Consider the following 23,490-nt stretch of genomic DNA (forward strand, 5'->3'; position numbering starts at 1 on the left):
TAAAATGTTAGAATCTAACATATTCTATAAGTGGCAAGAATTTGATATTCTTTCACTTATGGAATAGGATTAGGAGTTGTGAAATGAGTATGATTGGAAATGCGTTCATTTGATCTATTTCACAAAGTAAGAACCGTAGGTAAACATTGTGTGCATGCTGAGAGTATGGGACAAGTGTTGTAAGAATTCAAGTAAGAAGTTGATTACCCGAAACGACAAATAATGAGTAATCGATATGGTGATAAATAAAAGGTGTTTTATTTATACTCAAAGGTTTGAGGCCATATGGGATTAGTATTATTCTTGTGTTTCACTTTGCATGTTTTGACTTCCTGAATAATTTAATTGGTTGAGAACAGTCAAATTATTTAAACAGGGACATAGTCGTTCATATGTTGGAAGTAGATATGAATGAAGACTTTCGTGAATTGGTGTGTGGATTGTCTAAAGAGTATTAGACATAAGCAAATGTTTGCTGCAACGTTCATAAGTGCTTATGAATATGATTTGAGCATTGGATTAAACCCACGCTCACTTGGATCACTTCATGGATTGTTATCATAAGTGATTAGTGAGACGATAATATCTTATATTCTTGAAACTGAGATGTGTGAGTTGTATCTTGCAAGTCGGTTACACATTGATAATATGTAAACGCATCAGTAACTTGGTGTTATAAAACATATTGTTGTGTGTGATTTGGTGAGTGAGTGCAAGCGAGCATTGAGTCAAAGTTTATCCGTTCCTTTTATTCAAAGTAGGATAAAAGCGATATCTATGGGCCCCTCGATGATTTAGTGATGGCACCTAAGTGCTTGGCCAAGCCGATACTAATTTGATGTGTTCAAATTGTAGTCTGTTGTCAGTCGTCATAAATTTGAATTCGGGAAACAGCACATAGACAGAGAGAATGATTTAGATCCATGTCTCAGTCTATACGATATCTAGAATGGAGGAATATATGATCCCTTATCTAAAGGACACGCGTATCTGATAGGATCAGAGTTGACAGCGGCTTTGGAAAGCTACGATTGCAGATCAGGATCTGAAGTCATACGCAGAATAGTTATTAGACTTATCCAAGTGGGAGACTGTTGGATTAGTGTCTAAGTCCATAACTATTTTGGTATGTACTTGACCCGATGGTGCATGGTCCTTTTGGGTTGCCTTCACCAAAGCAACTTGATAGGATGAATAATGGAGAGAAATGATTAAATATGATTTATTAATATATTATGAGAATAATATATTAAAGGAGAAATCATATTGTTTAATTAATATTAGTCAAGAACTAATAAGAATTAATTTTGTGGCTAAAAGACATTAATTAAACTTAAGGGACTAGAACTGTCAATTGTGTGAGTTGAATATTGAGCTAATGGACTCCATATTAAAGGGGTGGACGAATTCTATGGGGAAACCCATTAGAAATCGTCCAAAGGCTTTAAGGAAGGAGCCCATGGGTTGCTTAGGGCTTAAGCATCCAAATTAGGGTTTCCTTGTTAGATAACCCTAATAGCCTCACTATTTAAGGAACCCTTATGCCCCAAGAACGTGGACAAGACTTCTTCTAGGGTTTCCACACGTTTTGAGCAGCCTCCTTCTCTTCTCCTCTTCATCCTCTTGCTCTTGGTGTTTGTGAACCATTAGAGGAGTGACATTTGTGACTCTAAGCTTCCTAAAGTCAATACAAGAAGGATTTGAGATTGTTATTGCTACATAACAATCAAGGTATGATCTAAAACCTAATTTATATGTTATATTGATTATCATATGCTAGATCTAGGGTTTATAGTCTTGGATAACTTGCATGTACAATAGAGAAACCTAGATCCAAGCATTAGGGTTTGTATGAGCACATAGGATGTTCTTATGGCCAAAACCCATCAGTCTGGTGAGTAGATAGGGTTTTCAAATATTGTTTTAAGTATATTTTAACACGACAAATAGATTTAACCCTAATTACTCGTTCCTTTTATTCTCACTCTTTGATCCTAAAATGATAATCTCAAGGGTTTTATCCTAAAGGATCTTTGTAATAACAACTAGACAACATTGCTTCGAGGATTCCTTAGCAATACATGTATATAAGGCAACCATGAGGCGGTTAAAGTAGACAAATTAACACAATCCACACTCCAAAATATTATGACTCATTAACACCTACATATTGTAAGTCTGCTAGTGTTTCATTGGACTGTCTAGAATAGTCAATGGTCGTCATCAATACTCTACTAGATGACTACCCTCAGTTGGGCATAGTCTCTTACCATTACATTATCTATGGTATGGTTTCTCACCATTATTCTATCTCTAGCATGGTCTATCACCATTATATTATCTCTTTTCTTTCTCTACCCTTTTTACCCGATACAATATAAGTATAATAAAGTACATATATAATTTATTGTGAGTAAAACTCATGATCTCATTTAGCACAATTCTGAAGAACAGATAATAAGCACATATGACATCTAATCAAATTAAATATGTGATATCTATGTGTAAGTTAGAAGTAACTATGCACTCACTTGATAAAAGTTGATACCTTGGAATTTACGCAGAACTTCGCCTTGGCACTTTATCTTTTCCTATGACATGACATATGTTCATATTACTAAGTCTTAGTCTAGATTCCTCACTAATCTTAATGTCTACATCAAGGTCTATCAAGTAAGGAACAACCAGGTAGGATCATATTGGAGGTAGGGTCTGTTTGGTATACAGAGTATACTGTTTAGAAATCCCACTTTAAACACCTCATTAAATCCAGCATATACATCATCCCCATAAGTAGATCAACCAATATAATGACTTGGAATCACTAGTAAATCTTAATTATAGGTTTATAATAACAAATATGACTATAATTACAAGTTACACTTAAATAAAATAAGTGTAACTTAACTTATAGAGCTTTCTGATGAAAACCAGGAACTAAGCAGACAAAACTCTGACCTGAGAGCTTGTAATCAGCAGCTATCTGACACCTTAGGGCTTTGCCGAAGACTTAATTATAAAGAAGGTTTCTGACCAAAATGGAGAGAAAATTGAGGGAGAAAGCTGGAAGGTGTGGGAAATCGAATTTGTAAGGCATTTTTGGCTTACACATCACGCATCCGGCCGGTATGTGTTGGGCACTCGATCAGGGTTGCTGACATGGCGTCGTCTGGGTGGTGATACTTGGCAGATTCTAGGTGGTGTGTCAGTGCACACCGCGCGCTCTGTCGTTGCGCGTGAATTTTTATATATCTTTAAAAATTCATATCTTCTTGATACAAGCTCCGTTTTTTACGTTCTTTATATTCACACGTAGGTATCGATGAGATCTACGAGTTTCCTTTAGACTCTGTCGGCTAATTTTGACTTTATTTTTAAAGTTATATTTTCAACAGACTTAAACTGCTAAAGTCCGTTAAAAATTTATAACTCTCTTGTTCGATGTCCATTCTCAACTGTCTTTATATCAATGTAATCCTATTAATGAGATCTTCGGTTCTCGTTTAGATTATTTTTCCTAACAATCGACCGGTTTCTATTTCGGTTTCGGAGTCGTATACCGCTACGTTGAAACTTTGAAAAATCATAACTTCCTCTCACGAAGTTATATTTAGGCGTTCTTTATATATATGCTATCGATTTTACGATTCCTATGACTTTTTCTTAGATTATTTATCATAAATAATCTTCTATCAAAATATTAGTTTTAATCAACTAGTCTTATCTTGCGAGCATTACAAGTATCTCCCCCGTCCCAGAATCATCAGCAAAATAGGGTTTGTATAATGACTCTGTACGTTACCATTCCATCCTAGGTAATAACCGTCACTGAGAAAATAAAAAATAAAAAATGCAAAGTTTTTTTGAGTAAATAAATAAAATTGAGGTTTAATAAAAGGAAATTACAATATATAAGATTTTTTTATGATATTAACCTATTATTTACTTTTTTTTTTAAATGGAAAATCTAACTTACTCCTAAACTACTTTTTAAATCCACTTATATCCACGACGAAACTTGAACCCTCAATCTCAAAAAAGAAAGACAACACCGAATATCGCTAGTAACAAACATGGATTTTGTTTTGTGTTGTGATAAATCTCAAAGCCTTTTTTGGAAAAAGAAAAAAAACAAGTTTTTACAAAACACAAAAAGGAATCAAACGCATACAGATGATGCTATTTATTTCATCGGACATAAATTCACCTCCCCTTTCACCTTTTTTATGTTTTTGCAATGAGACAGTTAGTGGGGTAGTCTTTATCAACACCAAAAATGGTGACCAACGGTCCTTTTCATATCCCTAATGTTTTGATTCTTTTGTTTGTACCCGTTCAAGACATTGATCGGTAAATTCGGATATTACATATACAAGTCACTATCATGTTATTATTCCTTCTCTTAGAAACTACAAAAATGATTTTGTGTATTAGTAGTATATTCTAGTTTGACAAGTAAAAGTTAAACCACAATTATTTTTTACTTGTATTATAAATAAAGACAAAACTGCACAAATGGTCCCTGTGGTTAGCTCAAAATTGCCACTTTGGTCCAAAAAAGTTTGGACTAGCACCACAGGTCCAAACTTTTCATTTTGTTGCGAATTTGGTCCAATTTGGTATGAACTTTTTTATAATGACGATTTTGCCCTTACTATTTTTTTTTCTTTTTCAGTTTTTTTATTAATTCTATTAATTTTTTGATGAAATAAAAAAAACAAAATAAAAAAACCAACTAACCCATCCATCTCTCTCTCTCTCTCTCTCTCTCTCTCTCTCTCTCTCTCTCTCTCCACCGTGTCACCGGAAACCAGTGATAGCTGCCGAAAGCCACTGCCACCTGCCGGAAACCACCACAATCTGTCGGAAATCGCCGCCACAACCACCATTCTTGTCGGAAACCACCTCCAAAACCTCCATTCTATCCGCATTTCATCTTTCTTCTTCTTCACTCTCTTCTTCTCCGAAAACCTCATGAACTATCACCACCATTTGATGAATTCAAACATAATTTTTCCAAATATGAAGAACAAAACATTCTATTTTTTCTGATCTGAAGAACAAGAAGTACTTACAAACTTGAAAACCACAAGATTAACTAGATTTGTAAAGGCACAAGAACTATTTACAGATTTGTAGAAGCTTAACATTCTTAAATCAAAATTCAAAAAAAAAATCTACACTGATATGGATCAAGAAAGATGAACACGATGCTGATATGGATCTAGAAAGACCAAGACAAAAAAAACTGGCAGCGAATACGTTGCCTGAGTCGTTCGAAGGTGTTGAAACCCCTTCATCAGAGCTTCCATCGTCTTTAGATCTTGAAAAAAGGACGATAGTTTTTTTTTTTCAGAATTGTAAAGGACGAAACTAGGATTTTTCTCAGTTTCTCTTCTTCTCCGTCGCCCTTCCCATATGGATTAGGTTTTTGTCCTGAAAATCGAGCTACCACTGTGGGATGGGTTTCCAGATATAAAGAGGAAGAGGGTTTTCAGATCGATAGATCTGAAGAAAATTTTCAGACTTCACCGGTGTAGATCTGTTCTCGTCTAAGGAGATTGGAGACATGAGCTCGCGACTGAAGACTCTCGAGGCAAAGAGGCGGATTTTGATTCAAGGTTTTATCCTCCACCGTTTCGTCTTCAGATCACCATGTGTGACTTCAGATGAAGAACCCGAGAAGCGATGAACTCGATTTGATTCCGTCTTCTGATTTCATATTCTTCTTTCTCCATTATTCGATCTTCCCTCTATTTTCCCTTCCTTGATTGTTTAGGGAGAAAAGTCTAGAGAAGAAACATATCTCAGATCTCGTTTTGGTTGGACGAGAGAGAGAGAGAGAGAGAGAGAGAGAGAGAGAGAGAGAGAGAGAGAGAGAGAGAGAGAGAGAGAGAGAGAGAGAGAGAGAGAGAGAGAGAGAGAGAGAGAGAAGAGAGAGAGAGAGAGAGAGAGAGAGAGAGAGAGAGAGAGAGAGGAGAGAGAGAGAGAGAGAGAGAGAAAAGGAGGGGTTAGTTGGTTTTTTTAATTTATTTTTTATTTATTTCATCAAAAAATTAATAGAATTAATAAAAAAACTGAAAAAGTAAAAAAAAAAATTAAGGGCAAAATCGTCATTATAAAAAAGTTCATATCAAATTGGACCAAACTCGCAACAAAATGAAAAGTTTGGACCTATGGTGCTAGTCCAAACTTTTTTGGACCAAAGTGGCAATTTTGAGCTAACCACAGGGACCATTTGTGCAGTTTTGTCATAAATAAATGTTACTTGAATGTAGAAATGCGATTTTATAAGGGTTTATGTCATATTTAGGTTAAGAAATATCTCTAACTTACTCATTTACCCATTTAGTCATGAAAGTTCTAATATGGACAAGTTTTCCACTAAAATTAAACGAACGATTTATCAACAATTAAGTGAGAAACTAGTTTTCTTTTATGTATCCATTAAATTTAGTTGGTAATACATATTGCACCTAAGAAAACACCATTCAACTATAAAAATTCTTGATTTCCAAATAAACTCCAAACACTATTATAGGAATTTGAGAAAAACTAGTTTGTTCAAACTTTAAATTATGCAAATGGATACCCAAATATCAACTACAAACTCAACATAAAACCGATCATTTCCCTCTTAAACTAACACTCTTCCTTTTCTGACTTAATGCGAATCTACGCGCCATAGAAGGATTATAAAACTTTCTCATGTGTTGAGACAATCTATGAATACCACGAAGATCACCAATTCTTGAAAGTTGCATCAAGAAAGAATCAAACTTTTGATAAGGCAATTTCATATCTTTATTCAAAACTTCTTCCAAAAGACCACAAGCATCCTCTATTCTTTCACACCCAAAAAGCCCTTCTATCATTACACAATAAGAATCAGTATCATGAATATCCATCTCATCCCATATCTCAAACGCCCTAATCGGATCACTAATCTTGAAAAACATCATAATTAGCATGTTATAAGATTGGACACTTGGCACACAACCCGCTTCAATCATTTTCTTGAAAAGATTACATGCTTCTTTACTATCTTTATGATCACAAAGAACCTTTAGAAAACAATTGTATGTAACAATGTCAGGAGGGTAACCTTTGTTTTTCATATCTTCCAAGAATTTATAAGCATAATCGACTTTTCCAGCTAAGCACATCCCTTCAATCATTTCTCTATATGTTGAAACATCAGGGAGGCATCCACTAGATGCCATGTCATCAACAAGTTTAAAACATTCATCCATTTTATTTTCACGTGCAAATGCAACAATCATGATAGCATATGTTTTAGCAGTGGGTGAAGACATGAATGTACCTTTTTCTTTCATGAATTTCAAAAGTTCATAAGCTTCTGAGATCATTCCAGATTTACAAAACGTATCAATGGCAGTGTTGTAGGTGAAATTTTCTGGGGTATGGCCCATTTGGATCATTTCATCAAGTATTTGCATACTTCTTTTAGGGTTTCTCACTCTACACCAACCGAAAAACAAGATGTTATATGTGCTAGCATTGGGCTTGACTTTGTTCTTTATCCTCATGAACATGGATTCAGCATCTTCAACTAAACAAGACTTGCAAAAAGCATCTATTAACACGTTGAACGCATCGATTTCTGGCTGGAGTTTTTTAAGCTTGACTTTTTTCTTCTTTGCAAACTTATGAAGATGAGTCAAATGCTTATCTGCGTACTGCTTCAGAATCTTTAACAATGCTTCGATAGGCACTTTAGTTTTGTTGTTTCTCTTCATGTAATCTAGAAGATCACAAACTATACGATACTGTTTTGCCTTGTATTTTGTATTTGATAAGATATCGATCATCTCATTATATGCCTGAGGTTCATGACTGTAGTTTTCCTGATTCCCAGCCCATGTGAAAAACCTAAAAGCTAAATTCTCCTGATATCTAAGACTCCCTAAAATCTCGATCACCAAGGGTGTAGTCAATTGAACACCAGCTTCGTCAAGAGACCTCTCCATGTAACTATTTTGTGGGTTGTTAGGCTTACAGTCTATGATAATATTGTACAAATTTTCACCAACAATGGAAGTTGGAACACATCCTTTAGGTTGTTTATCTACAGTGGTATCATCAGAACCAGAATCACCATCTTTTTCATCCAATTCACCATCACTGCTTAAAGGTGAAACTTGCCCACCAGGTGTTCGATCAAATGCATCATTACCACCTCCACTATAAGAGTGAATCAGTGTCAAATTACGATTACCCATTTGTCGAAACAAACTCAGAAGTGAAATGCGACTAAATTCCAATGATTTAAGCAACGAATTCGACATGGGTGCATTGAAAGAGCTATGATACAGAGGTATCGACGAACTTACAATTGGCGAGAGCTTATGATGATATAACGTGTAGGAGAAGATGCTACGGCGATGAATTTGGGTAACGAGAGTAATGTTGATTCGTAACATTTGCAAGAAATGGATTTAACGAAATCGAATCAATTAATCGATCGATAAGATTGATATTCACTTATTTGTACGCTCGTGAGAATGGTGTAACTCAATTTTGACTCCCTATTAGTCAACATCTATATAGTTTATACCGTAGTTTGGGTTTTTTTTTCATTGTTATTTAGGTGTTTGTTTTTTGAAACCTATAAATCGTTTTTAACTAAAAATATAAAATCAAACTCACGGTTTTATGAAGAGTGACGTCAGATTTTTTTGATATGGAATAATTTGATATATCTCTTATCAATCTAACTTGTTTTTCATTTATTAGTGAGTAATGTGTTGATGAGATTGGCTACATGATAATGTGTCCATGCTTTCTCCATTGATGAATTTTCGTTTTCATATATTAAATTTTCTATTCGTATATATTTGTTTTAGTTTTCGTATATGATCATGATCGGGTACGCTATAATTTGCATTCTATATGACCAACATGGAAAAGAAAAATCACTTCTCGAACTCAAAAACAAGAAAAGTGGATCCAAATTTGAACTTGAATCCTACTTATGTATTTTTACCTCTTGGAGCAAGCATGTAAATACAACAATGAACTCAAAAACAAGAAAAGTGGATCCAAATTTGAACTTGAATCCTACTTATGTATTTTTACCTCTTGGAGCAAGCATGTAAATACAACAATTACTATAATATTCATTTAACTTGTGCTTCTAAAATGGGTCATCATAACATTACATATATTATACAAGATACAACCCTTTTTATATATGATTCCATATCATCGTCTTAATTTTCATTTTTTTTTAAAGCAGAGTAAATTACATTTTGAGAAATTAAATATTCTTCTACATTTTATTTTTATTTATCTTCCTAACATATCCAATGTTGACATGTATCAGATTTATTGACATATTTAGGGGATGTTTGGCTTAGTCCTTTTTGTAAAAAAAAAATTTGTAAAAAAACTTTTTATAAAAGTTATTTTTTAAAATGTGTTTGGTTTGACTTTTGAACAGAAAAAGTAACAAATTAAAGTGTTTGGTTTAACTTTTACATTTAAAATGACAAAAAAGAACATGTTTAGGGTAGATGAGGGGTATATTGGTAATTTAATATTTTTAGCTGGTAAAAAGTTGGAAAAAATCAGATAATCGTGACTTTTCAAAAAGACTCAAATTATTCTATGGAAAAAATCATTTACAAAAATCCTTTTCCCCTTGCCAAACATGTTTTAAGACTTTTTCTAAAAAATAAAGTGAAAAATCATTTAAAAAACTAAGTCAACAATTGATTTAAATTTTGTCCACTTCTCCAACATTAGTTTTGGTCCCTGATCCAGTGATCCTCTTGAAACACGTTTGACAAGTAAAGGCTACGACCGGGTTCGCTTTAAACCCGTTTGCATTTCATCAAATCTCGCTCGCTATTTCCCCCAATCCTCTGCTGAAAACCGTCTCTGCCCCCTGAAGTCGCTGTCGGCTCCATTCGCCAGTTCGCCACCAGATATGAGCGGCCATGATTCAAAATACTTCTCCACAACTAAGAAAGGAGAAATCCCTGAGCTCAAAGAGGAGCTCAATTCTCAGTATAAGGTTCTACTTTTTTCTCTTTCGTTTATACACAGTAATATGTACCTATAGATCTATATGAGGTTATTGTAATTGGCTGTGTTGATCTAGTCATTTAATAACTAGATTTGCGTAACTATATTATCAGATCTATTATCGTATCAAATGGTTTTATCGATGAGATCGTTGTAGTTTGTTGATTGGGAGCATGAATTTACATGTAGTAGGATTTTGAATTACTCTGGAAATTTGTTATAGTCTTAAGTAGTTGTGATTAGGTTCCTTCTCTTCTCTGAAGCTCCGATATTCTGTTCTCCTGAAAACTGAAAAATATATACATGGAGTAATGAATTAATCAGTCATGATGAGCTTTAGTTTTAGTTTGAGCGTTCAAGGCTACTGGTCTGGAAAACCATGAACTTTCCCTGTGAATACTTACAGGTGGCAGTAACCACTGAACTACACAGAAGTTGGACAATGCAGCCTTTGCATTTTACAAATTCTTTTAGTTTCAATCTTTGAGTGTTTTACTTTTTTGTGATCTGAAAGCACATAATGATGGCTAATTTGCATTACTGTCAGCTAGTCGATTTGATGAAAATCTTTTTTTCTGCATTCCAGGATAAGAGAAAAGATGCTGTTAAAAAGACAATTGCAGCTATGACAGTTGGGAAGGATGTATCATCACTTTTCACAGATGTCTTGAACTGTATGCAGACTGAAAATTTGGAGCTCAAAAAGCTTGTTTACTTGTATCTCATCAATTATGCTAAAAGTCAACCCGACCTAGCAATACTTGCAGTTAATACCTTCGTGAAGGTATAAACTAGTATAAACTCACTTTTCACATCCACATAATTGTTCCCCATTAAAGACACTGATTTTGTTTTTTTACATGTAACAGGATACACAAGACCCAAATCCTTTAATCCGGGCTTTAGCTGTTCGAACAATGGGATGCATCCGAGTTGATAAAATCACAGAATATCTTTGTGACCCCCTCCAGAGGTGTCTCAAGGTTAACATCGCCTTTATTTCATGTTTTGATCTTCAGTAATCAATCAACTACAAATATATTAAGATGATTTAAAATTGTCTTCAACAGGATGACGACCCATATGTTCGAAAAACAGCAGCTATATGTGTTGCTAAACTTTATGACATCAATGCTGAGTTAGTTGAAGATAGAGGTTTTCTTGATGCCCTAAAAGATCTCATATCTGACAATAACCCTATGGTAGTAGCAAATGCTGTTGCAGCTCTTGCTGAAATTCAAGATAACAGCAGTACACCCATTTTTGAGATCACTAGCCAGACCTTGTCAAAGCTCCTTACAGCTCTAAACGAATGCACTGAGTGAGTATGCTATTAAAGTCATTTACTATTTATCTACTAATTTGTGGTATTAAAGTCAATTTTGACATTATTCAGGTGGGGTCAAGTTTTTATATTGGATGCTCTTTCAAAATACAAGGCAGAAGATGCTCGTGAAGCTGAAAATATAGTAGAGAGAGTTACTCCAAGACTGCAACATGCGAATTGTGCTGTAGTTCTTTCAGCTGTTAAGGTGTGTTGTGTTATATTGATCTTTTATTTAATTTATGCTTTCTTATATTTCTAATCTGATTATTATTATTGTTATTGACTTTGTAGATGATTCTTCAACAAATGGAACTCATCACTAGTCCTGATGTGGTACGGAATTTGTGCAAGAAAATGGCTCCTCCACTTGTAACATTACTTTCTGCAGAACCTGAGATTCAATATGTTGCATTGAGGAACATTAACCTTATTGTACAGAAGCGCCCTACAATCCTTGCCCATGAAATTAAGGTATATTGTTTTTTTTTTTTAATATCATTTTGTCTGAAAAAAAGTATAAAATCTAAAGTAGTACCTATTTTCCAGGTGTTCTTTTGCAAGTACAATGATCCAATCTATGTGAAGATGGAAAAGTTAGAGATCATGATAAAGCTTGCTTCAGATAGAAACATAGACCAGGTAATTAGGGTTTGTTTTGTTTCCTTTTTTTTTTTGGCCAAATGACTATTTTATCCTTACATTCCAATAAATTTTACACTTTGTCAGGTATTATTGGAATTTAAAGAATACGCAACAGAAGTAGATGTAGATTTTGTGAGAAAAGCTGTTCGTGCTATTGGTCGATGTGCTATAAAATTAGAAAGAGCAGCTGAACGTTGCATTAGTGTTCTTCTAGAACTTATCAAAATCAAAGTCAACTATGTTGTTCAAGAAGCCATTATAGTCATCAAAGACATTTTCAGAAGATACCCCAACACGTAAGTTTCTAGAACCTTTGTTGTATTCCAAAATACAACTTTTTATTTTTAATCCAATCTTTCTTTTCAGATATGAATCTATTATAGCCACACTCTGTGAGAGTTTGGACACATTAGATGAACCAGAAGCTAAGGCATCAATGATTTGGATAATTGGTGAATATGCTGAAAGAATCGATAATGCTGATGAGCTTCTAGAAAGTTTTCTGGAAACCTTTCCGGAAGAACCTGCACAAGTTCAGTTACAGTTATTAACTGCAACTGTAAAACTTTTTCTTAAAAAACCAACTGAAGGACCACAACAAATGATTCAGGTTGTTTTAAATAATGCCACTGTGGAAACCGATAATCCAGATCTTCGTGATCGTGCTTATATATATTGGCGTCTTCTTTCAACCGACCCCGAGGTTTGTTTTTTTTCTTTAAAACAGAAATTTTTAGAAAATTAAAAAAAAACTAATATTAAAAATAACTATTTGATATGTCAGGCTGCAAAAGATGTTGTGTTAGCTGAGAAGCCAGTGATAAGTGACGACTCAAACCAATTTGATTCCTCTCTCCTTGATGAACTTTTAGCAAATGTTGCCACTTTATCATCAGTATACCACAAGCTTCCGGAAACATTCGTGACACGTGTCAAAACCTTACAGAAAACAGAAGAGGAAGAGTTTCCGGAAGGTTCCGAAGGAGGGTATTCCGAAACATCATCTGCACATGTTCCTGATAACGGGATAATCACATCACCGCCACCTGTCGCCCCTGTCCCCGACCTGCTCGATCTCATTGGTCTTGATAATGATAATGATAGTAATAGTAGTGTGCTATCGGTTGACCGGTCTTCAAAGTCAAAGCCTTCGTTGCCTGTTTTGTTGCCAGCTGGCAGTGGTCAAGGATTGGAAATCAGTGGTCAACTGGTTAGAAAAGATGGTCAGATTTTTTACAGTTTGATGTTTGAGAACAAGAGTGAAGTTGCGTTGGATGGATTTATGATTCAGCTGAACAAGAATACGTTTGGTATTGCGGCTGGTGGGCCGCTTCAGGTCCCGCAAGTGCAACCGGGGACATGTGAAATGACGGTTTTGCCCATGGTTCTGTTTCAGAATATAGCACCGGGCCCACCCAACTCCCTGTTGCAGGTTGCTGTGAAAAACAATCAACAGCCTGTTTGGTATTTTAGTGATAAAGTCTCGTTGCTTGTGTTGTTTACTGAAGATGGAAGAATGGAACGTGGTGCTTTCCTTGAGGTAATTTTAACTTTAACTTTTTTTTTGACTAAATTTCATTTTTAGTCCCTGAGTAATTTCATCTTACAATTTTGGTGCCTATTAGAGGAAAAAAAAAAAGTAACTGGGACGAAAACTGAAAATTTTGAAGAAAATCAGGGGCCAAAAGCGTAAATTGACATAATTTTGTGAACTGTGATTGCAGACATGGAAGTCATTACCGGATTCGAATGAGGTGTCGAAAGAGATGGAGGGAATTGTGATTAGCAATGTGGATGGAATTGTAGAGCAGTTGTCTGTTTGGAATATGTTTTTTATTGCTAAACGTAAGAATGGGAATCAGGATGTATTGTATTTATCAGCTAAGATTCCAAGAGGGATTCCATTCCTGATTGAAATTACAGCGGTTATTGGTGTCCCTGGAATCAAGTGTGCTGTCAAAACTCCAAACCCAGAAATGGCCCCCTTGTTCTTTGATGCCTTGGAATCACTCCTCAAGAGTTAAAAAAAAAAAAAAAAAAAATTGTGGTGTTTGTCTTTTACTTAAATGTGGACTTTATTGGTTTTGTGTTTGTTAGAATATATTATTATGTACATGTTATGAAAAGTTTGTATTTTTTTAGGTGCAGTTTGTTGAACAAACTTTAACACTATTTTGCATATGTAACTGCTGTGGAATGAGATAGTTTGGTTGGGACTCGGGAGTCTATGTAAAAGACCAAATTCCATGTTTGGAATTTTTTCGGTTTAACCAATTTTGTTATTAAATCGAAAGAATTTATTTATTTATTCTTATTTTTTTAATAACTATTAAATAAAACTTTGAATTCTATGAAAAACATTGTAGTTTGAAAATTTGTCATTTTAACCTCATGATTTAACCATGGAGTCGTTAGGTTTAAAACATATTTAACCAGAAAATATTTTTTCGGTGGTGTTTGCAATTCATGATTGGGGATAAACACTATGTAGTTAAACTAGAAAATATTATTTTGGTGGTTCGACAAAAAAAAAAAATCAAATTATGATGGTCTTTATGGAAATTGTCTTGTTTAAAAAATAACATAAATATCCTTGGTAATGATGTCATTCTATTATTTTGGTGGTTAGACAAAAAAAATCAAATTATGATGTTTCTTTTATGGAAATCGTCTTATTTAAAAAAGTAACATAAATATCCTTGGTAATGATAATATTCTATTATGTGATCTTTTAATTGGTTTTTCGTTTTAAAAAACAAAAGGTTAATTGGAGTATGTGGTTATAAAACCCAGTTATATCCTCGAACATCTTGCTCATTTTTTTATATATAAAATCCAGTCGTTCTAAAGAAAAAGTTTGTCAATTTTTTTATGTTGATCAGTTTGACTAGTTATGACATATAATAGCTTAAAATGGTCCCAATAGATTCCTTTTTTTTTTTTTTTAATATCAAAACTTAAAAGGTTGTAGTGGAATATTTAGTGTCAAAATTTTATTAACACCATTAAATCTTTACAAAATTTAATATTGTGATCGCTTTAGCTTGCTATAACAAATTAAACTGATTGACATAAAAATGACATAAAAAAGAAGTTTGATCGTTAAACTTGGATGACTTTTATTTATGTAACTGAAATGTATTTGTTATATAACAAAAATAATTAAATATAATAACTTTTATATAATTTATCCTTTTAATAAGAAGTTATAAAAAGTTAGAGTAAATTATACGAATCGTCCTTTGTATAGATGTCAAAATATACGTTCAGTTTCTATTTTCAAAAATTAATTCAGACCGTAAAATATCACACTTAGTCCTCTAATAGCATAAAATGACTATATTACCCTTTTCAACTTTTGTTTCAATTATATTTAAGGTTTTTGCTTAGTTTTAATTATTAAAAAATATTTTAATTTTATTTATTTATTTATTATTAATTAAATTGTTTAGAAAAAAATAGTGGCCCCATTACATACTCCTCCACCCCCTTTTAATGAATACTCTCACGTCTGAAAACCCTAAAACCTAAATACCCTTTCTCCTTTCTCTCCATCATAAACCACCAATCACTACCTCTCCATTGGAAATCATCGTCCATGCCGTAAACTACCATTTCCCATCATCAACTACCACCAAAAGTCATCGCTTCTCTCTCTCTCTCTCTCACACACACACACACTCTCTCTCTCTCTCTCTCTCTCTCTCTCACACACATACACACATGACCAATACAATCACTTGGCATGATCTACATTCTCATAATTTTTCATGTGAATGTTATGGTCTTCCCATAGTCTTCCATATCACTTGCCACATAAACATTCTATCACATCATTTCATTAAGAAATCTTCTACTATCAATCAAACACTTAATTCATTACGTACCTAAACTAGGCATCCATCTAGTAACTTGTAGGTATTTAACATAATACCATTAACATCTAACCATGCATACATATTCATTCATAATATTATAATTCATATAATTGTACCCTATCTTCATCTAATAACTTGTTGGTATTTAACCTAATACCTTTAACATCTAACCATGCACACATATTCATTCGTAAGACTATAATTCATAGAATCAAAATTTAATGAGAATTATAACTCACCTTGTTAGGCACTGAAAACTAATTATCGATTATCTTCAAGTCCTCCTTTGATGGACATGCTCCTTTCCTTAGCCATAAACCTACTCACATAATATATGATGTGAAAGATCTTGTTTGCCTAAGAGTCATTATAGAATGACATTGATAATAGCATATGATCATATAGGGTTACACCTTATAGCAAGTTACCACTAATTGATTATTTATTAGTATAATTTGATTATTAATAAATATATCAACTAGTATTTATTTGGAAAAACATTATTTTGTGAAAATAATATTTTACCAACGTATTAAGAATTATTGTATCTAAGAAATAATAATAAATATTACAAAACTAGCTTAATATACATAAGATATGTATTTAAATGTTATGTACAACTTTTTGGTCACTTTGAGTGACCATTAAGTCAACATATGTAACTAGCTACTTGAATCAACTAAAGGGCATTTCAACTTTTTCTCCTTTGACCCATATGAAATTATGGTGTTAGACATGACTTTTGATTTGTTTATTACGTCATGCCATGCTTGAAAGAAAACCAGAAGGCTAATTAAGGAAAGATATTATGCAAATTGAAGGTTTACTCGTCGAGTCCAAGGGGACAACTCGAGGAGTATAAATAAGCTTTTAGGACACGGGTTGAGAAACCAACTCGACGAGTTGGTCTGGGTTTGGGAAACCCTAGATTCGAGGTTTTGCACCCTATTTAAGCATCTTAATCCCCCACCTTATGGCCTTATTTCCAGCCTTCAAGTCCTAAATCCTAATCCACGAAACCCTAGAGCTTTGTGTGAGCTTCTGATCCATTTTGAGTAATCTTTGTGTGTTCTTGAAGCTTGAAGAAGAAGAAGGAGCTAGAAGGTTCAAGGAGAAGATAGTAGAACCAGAGACTTCCTTCCATCCTCATCATTTTCTGGTAATCAAGTCTTTAACTTGGCTATTAGTTCATTAGATCTCCTTGATTCCATTTTATGAGGGTTTTGGTCCAAGAAGCTTAGTCCTTGGGTAATGGACATCCCAAGTGACTTATCTTTCAGATCTGTGATCTAGAAGGGGTTTTATGGCATAAAGGTGCAAACTTATGGCCACGGAAGCCCCATGCAAGCTTTAAAGTGTTCTTATATCCTTTTAAGCCCCAAAAGGCCATACATAGAAGGAAAGCCTGAGACTTTACGTCTCCAAATGAGGTTTAAGGTCTAGATTTATGTTAGTATGCTTTAGCTCGGAGTATTATGGCTTTTTGGATAATATCTATGTCCTAAAGAACTAGGGTTTTAGCTAAACCCACTAAGAACGACTAGTAGCGAGTAAAGTTGGAAACTTTACCCTTGAGAAGGCATTTTCTGCATGTAGAAGAAGTATGGAGTCTTGATCTGGAGAATATGGGCTTAATCTGTTAAGGTGGCCTAAACAGATTAGGGGACTCGTCGAGTCCATAAAGGAACTTGACGAGTTGAATCGTGTTGTCCCGATTTCAGTTTAGGGTAGAACTCGACGAGTCTGTGAAGGGACTCGACAAGTTGAGTCGGAAAATTGTGACTATGAGTAGCCAGGGAACTCGGCAAGTCAGGAGGGTGACTCGACGAGTTGGATCGCGAGTTCAAGGTTCTGATTTATAGAACTCGGTGAGTTGATGAAACAACTCGGCGAGTTAAGTCAACTCGGAGTGTTGACTTGGACTTTGACCAGGGGTAAAATGGTCATTTTACCCTAAGAAGGATTATCAATTCTTGACTAAGTATTATGTTGGTAATGATAGCTCGGGGAGTCGAGTGATCAACAGTTCGGGGATCTGCCAGCTAGCAGCGAGAGGTTTATTTGCGGGATTCTGCAGTCAGCTTGTGAGGTGAGTTTTCTCCAGTAGGAACAGGTCGAAGGCACCAATTCCGGGCCGTTCATGTATGTTAGTGTATGCTAGATTAGATCCGATGTCGGGAATAGCCCGATGTAGCTTATATGTTTCCGGATTTCGGTCCGATGTCGGGCGAGGCCCGAGGAAAGTTTATATGTATGTTTCTGAACTATGGTTCGATGTCAGGTGGTACCCGAGGAAGGAATGCATGATTAGTTATACTTGTTGTCTTTGTGATACTTGTATGTGCCTGGTGGGGAGGTGAGTGTGGGTGGGGTACCATATCTCATCACTAGTTGAGTATGGACGGGGTTCCATATCTCATTATTTGCAGAGTAGGGGCGGGGCCCAAGATAGGCGGGGCCTTGAGACTAGTAGTTATAGTGTTGTGTTTGACTGTTATGTACTAGCATGATTATATGTTATTGTTTGTATGCCTATAGCGAGCGGGGCCCAAAGACAAGCGGGGCCTAGTAAAAACAGATTTGTATACCGAGCGAGGCTCGATGTCAGGTTGGGCCTGATAACAAATTCGTCCGATACTGGGCGGGGCCCGAGGTAGCGGGCTAGGCCCAATGTATGTTGTTATGTGCTTATGTGTATGCTATGTGGTAGCTTAGGGAGACTCACTAAGCTTCGTGCTTAAAGTTTTCAGTTTTGGTTTTAGGTATTTCCACTAGCAAGGGGAAGAGCTCGGGATGACTGCATGGCACCCACCACAGCTTTTAGCCTGAGATGATTTACTCTGATATTTTGACACATGATTTTTATACAGTATTTTGTTATGATGATTTGAGATACTTGAATTATGATCTTTATTGTGATGTTAGATGAATTATGATTTTCTTCAAAGTTTTAAAACGAAATTTTTGGACCATATTTTTGGGATGTTACAGAAAGCTCCATGCTTCTATTATTTTATGCTAACTTTTATACTAAGTGTTGGTATAAAAGAAAGGCTTAAGTGATGAGTTTGGCCAATTGTTTTACTTACTGTTCTCTCCATAAATGTAACATCTTGTTTTGAGAAGTTTCTTATTTCGAGATTGTAGACAATAAATGGATCAAGTAAAGGCCTTGGACTTTAAGGGAATAGAGTTTAGACCCTATTGGATGTTGATAATAGTGGTTATGTGATCCAAGCCATTGGTTTGTGTTTTGGAGTCAAAGGGTAAATGGGAAAAGTGATGTTTCAGACTTTTTTCATGAATTAAGGAATTTAGTTCGATATGTTTTAAGTCAAAATTAATTAGGTATAATTGTAAGTGTGACAACCCAAAGTTTATTCCGTTATATTAACCCGTTTCCGCTAACGGAATATGTCATTTTATAAAAGTTTCGTTAATTTGGGGTCGTCAAATAAATAAATGTTTATTTATTTATTTATATTTTTGTGGTTATTGTCGTAATAAAATAAATAAAACTCGTAATTTACTCTTCCATTTAATTGTAAAAAGTTATTCTATTACGACCATTTAACCCGGGTAAAAAGTTTAAACCTCGTTAAGCTTTAGTATCGGGCACACGTATACCGGGTGCAACATCCAAGCCTTATATAAAGGAACTCTTTTACCACTCTAGACCCACACTCTCTCTCTCTACTCTCTCTCTCAAGCTCGTTTTCGCCTCAAAACCGCAAGTTTCCACCTCCAAAACATAAGATCTTCTACCCTAACTTGTTCCAAACATCATTTCTTGTTGCTATACTCCAAAAATCACTAAAAATGGCCAACTAAAAGGAGTTCACAGCCTAAGAACCTCCTTAGGCCGTAAACACCTAAAATGGTGCCAAAATGCCCAAAACTCCTCCCTTTAGACTTCAAAACTAGTTTTGGGTTAAACCTAGAAGTGTTTGAGACTTGAATCATCAAATTTGGGGGCTTGGAAGAGGGTTTACGGCCCAAGCACATGCTTAGGCCGTAAACACCCTCTAAATATGCAAATCAAGCCCACAACACTTCCAAAACTCATTTGTGCTTAAGATATGAATAAGGGACTTGCTATTTCGGACTTGGAACATTTAAACACCAACATTTGAGGGGTAAAATAGAGTTTACAACCCAAGCATATGCTTAGACCGTAAAATCCCCTAAATCATGCCAAATGAGGGTTTAAGCCCCCTAAAGAACCTTGTACTTTCACTAGAAATTGTTAGGATTGAACCAAGGGTCTAGTAATCAAGGAATGGGGGTTTATGAGAGTTTACTACCATAAACCATAGGGTTTACGGCCGTAAACTCCCAAGGAGTGGTCTTTGGACCGTAAACTCCAAGGGAGTACACTCTTGGACCCTTAAACACCCCTATAGCCTTGTATATTTCCTTAGAACCATTTCTAGAACCACAAGAGACTTGAAAGCATTCAAAAACACTCCTCCCATGAGTTTACGGCCGTAATCTCATGGGGGATGTGGTCTCCCAACCGTAAACTCACTTAAAGTGAGTTTTAGGAGAGTAAACTCCAAGGTGAGGCCATACACTCCTTCCTTTCAACCCATTAGTCTCCTAACATTCAACCGCAAGACCTTTACTCACATTAGGATGGCTATGTGTTTAATTTGAGTTTAAATCACTAGTTACTTGTAAACATATGTCTTCATATGTCACTAGGATCATAAAGGGTGTACAAGTCTCTACTTGACACCAAACGCTCACCCGACACTTCCACCCGAACTACTCTTTTCAGGTGAGTTCATACCCATCAACGAACCTTTTTAAATGTTTTTACATGTTTTAGGGGGGGGATACAAGTATAAATTATATAAGTTTTTATTATTAAATCATATATGATTCACAAATTATCATCAAAAAGGGATTTTGTACACTTTTAACTGCTTTCCAATAAAACCGTGTTAGTTGATTATCAAATGCATTTTAAGATTTATTTGTTATTAAATTGCTTTTAAAATTGTGTTTAAATTACTTTTCTTTTTAAAATATATCTACACTGACATATTTATATAAGTAAGACTTGAAGGACTTAGGACCGATAGCTCGCCTTATTTCATGTTCTTGTTTGATGTGGTCCTAGGGTATCTGTTATCCGTCCGACTGTCGTTGATTTCTTAGTTATATATCATATATATTAGTGTTAGATATGAAAGTATTCATACCATACAATACCTTTGTTATTCAAAGGCCGGAAATCATACACTCTAGTTAGCTATAATAGGTATAGCTAAGACTACTACTTCTTACCTCTACTACTGCTATACTCACAATAACGGCTATTACGACAAATTAATACACGTATAAGAGAACACTCTAAGAACTATACAAAAGATTACTATACTATAATACCGAAGAATACACAAATCCAGGGTATAACACTATCTCTCTATAAGACACTCTACTACGCTTACACTATTTGACCAGGGCTTTCCGGATGGAAGGCATCACTACACGTATAGATCTATACGGGAAAGACACTATTACATCCCGACTGCTAGCTACAGTTTGAGTCGACTAGGCTCAGGGGTGGTACTACATCACTACACTACGCATGATCGGGAATGTCATCGGATTCTCTATTACTACATCAGTCTGGTCACCTGAGGGGTTACCCCCTTTATCCAGCATAATACACTAAGACTTAAGTCTAAGATAACATCCCGAAGTAAGTAAATATCTATTACTAATGGAAGTTTGCACCACTACTACTGATAACAGGCATAACTTCTCCTCACCTATGTTACTCACACAAGATTTATTACTGTACTTTTACAACTAAAGGTTTTCAATGAAAATACTTACACACAACTCAAAGGATTTAACTTTCAAAGTACTTTTCTGGAAAATATAGGATTTTCTAGGGATTTCTACTACTTATAAACATAAATTTTCAGTTTTTATTCTATAAGTTGGAATCACTTTTATACAACAAAGTCACTAAATTCTTATGAACTCACCAGCTTTATGCTAATACTCGTTTTCAAAATAACTTGTATCCTCAGGTCAAAGATAGACAGGTACTGGTGCAGCATTTTAGAGAAGATGGAGCATACAAGACCAATCTCTTATTTTTGAATTATTTTGGTGTCTATTGAAACTTTACAGAACACACTTGTAACTAAATTCACTATGTAAATGAAATGGTTGTTGTCTCTTGTTTTTACTATTATGCAATTGTTATGATACTGTACATGACGTCCTCCACCCCGGAACGTATTCCGCCGTTATCGGTTTCAGGGTGTGACAGTAAGGCTCTTCAATAACTTTTTGTGCATATAAAGAAGACCAAAAATGGAGTTTAAATGAAGAAGTTATGGTGTTTGAAGTTGAAGTGCAAATTGGGAGTTTTGTCCTATGCAGGGTGTAGTTGCTACACATGACATAACTAAAAATTACACAGGGTGTAACTTGCTGATTTATGGATGCGGGTTTAATAACCTATGCATGGCGTGGGTTATGTTACGCAGGGCGTAATCGCGACAGATCAAAACCCTAATTCTTCAGTTTTGAGCCCTATTTAAGGGCTCCAACTTATGCAAAACCCTCTCATGACCAACCTTCAACACCTAAGATCATTCCTTGAGAAACCCTAGCCTCTTCTCACTTATTTTGAGCCTTGGCATGATTTATGAGCTTATTTCTCCATTGGAAGGTAGAATATTAAAGAACAAGGTTGTAGTAAAGTGTATAGAAGAAGGGTTCAAGTATAGATCCAACAAGGTTACTTCATTCCTGGACCATTGTGAGTAAAAAGCTTTAAACTTGCTTATTGGTTTAATAGATCTTGTTATATTTGTCACTTTTTGGTCCCTTGAGCTTGTGCTTTGGGAGTTGAGGAAACTCCAACACCTTTTGAGCTATATGGAACACTCTTGGGACTTATTGGACTTGGAAAGTTATGCTTTCGTGCTTGTTCTTTAAGCCATGCAAGTTGTGATAGCATTTTTGGGTCATTTTAGTGCATAAAGTTTAGATATTGGAAGTTTTTGACCTTGTTATGGATAAAGTTGGAAACTTAATCCATCTAAACATCATATTGATTCAGATATGAAGGTTGGAGACTTGGAATTAATGGATTAAGTTGAGCAAGATGCATTTTTTGTCCCTTTGAGACTTAAAGACTAGATCTTGGTTGTTTGGACCATCCTAACGGATAAAGTTGAAAACTTTATTCATTATCGAACTATTAGGAACAAAATCTAAGCTTTGAGTGAAATGTCTCAATGTATTAAGTACTTAAAATAAAGTTTGGCAATGGATACCGTACGCTGCGTGTAATCTGGGCTACGCCCAACATAGCCTGATTCTTATCCGTTTTATGGATAGAACTCTACTCCCAAATGAGGTTGACCATTGACTTTTTGACTAGTTTGACTTCTGGTCAACAATGAGGGGTTGAGGACTTAGAAGGGAAAAATTGTCTTTTACCCAAATGAGGATTTATCTTTGTATTTGGACTTGCTAAGTTGGAGTATTTACCTTAATTGCTAATTAGGGTTTGGTTTTGGATATGTTTAGTGGGAGAGACTTCAACACCAGTAGCTCATG

General features: G+C 35.1%; 2 protein-coding genes across 2 annotated transcripts; one reads left to right on the top strand and one right to left on the bottom strand.

The window, feature by feature from the left end:
- Positions 1–6,490: 6,490 nt before the first annotated feature.
- Positions 6,491–8,577, bottom strand: LOC111900358 (pentatricopeptide repeat-containing protein At1g73400, mitochondrial). The gene has a single exon (XM_023896228.2). It carries the CDS (start codon positions 8,442–8,444, stop codon positions 6,627–6,629), a length of 1,818 nt encoding a protein of 605 aa, XP_023751996.1. The 5' UTR covers positions 8,445–8,577; the 3' UTR covers positions 6,491–6,626.
- Positions 8,578–9,817: 1,240 nt separating this feature from the next.
- LOC111900359 (beta-adaptin-like protein B) lies at positions 9,818–14,237 on the top strand. The gene is made up of 11 exons (XM_052764540.1): positions 9,818–10,039; positions 10,637–10,834; positions 10,920–11,033; positions 11,121–11,371; positions 11,447–11,582; positions 11,669–11,848; positions 11,924–12,016; positions 12,104–12,315; positions 12,386–12,722; positions 12,804–13,559; positions 13,744–14,237. The coding sequence occupies exons 1-11, from the start codon at positions 9,953–9,955 to the stop codon at positions 14,041–14,043; spliced, it is 2,664 nt and encodes an 887-aa protein (XP_052620500.1). The 5' UTR covers positions 9,818–9,952; the 3' UTR covers positions 14,044–14,237.
- Positions 14,238–23,490: the final 9,253 nt, after the last annotated feature.

This window comes from Lactuca sativa, chromosome 6, assembly GCF_002870075.4.
Source record: "Lactuca sativa cultivar Salinas chromosome 6, Lsat_Salinas_v11, whole genome shotgun sequence".
In the NCBI taxonomy this organism is placed as follows: Eukaryota; Viridiplantae; Streptophyta; class Magnoliopsida; order Asterales; family Asteraceae; genus Lactuca; species Lactuca sativa.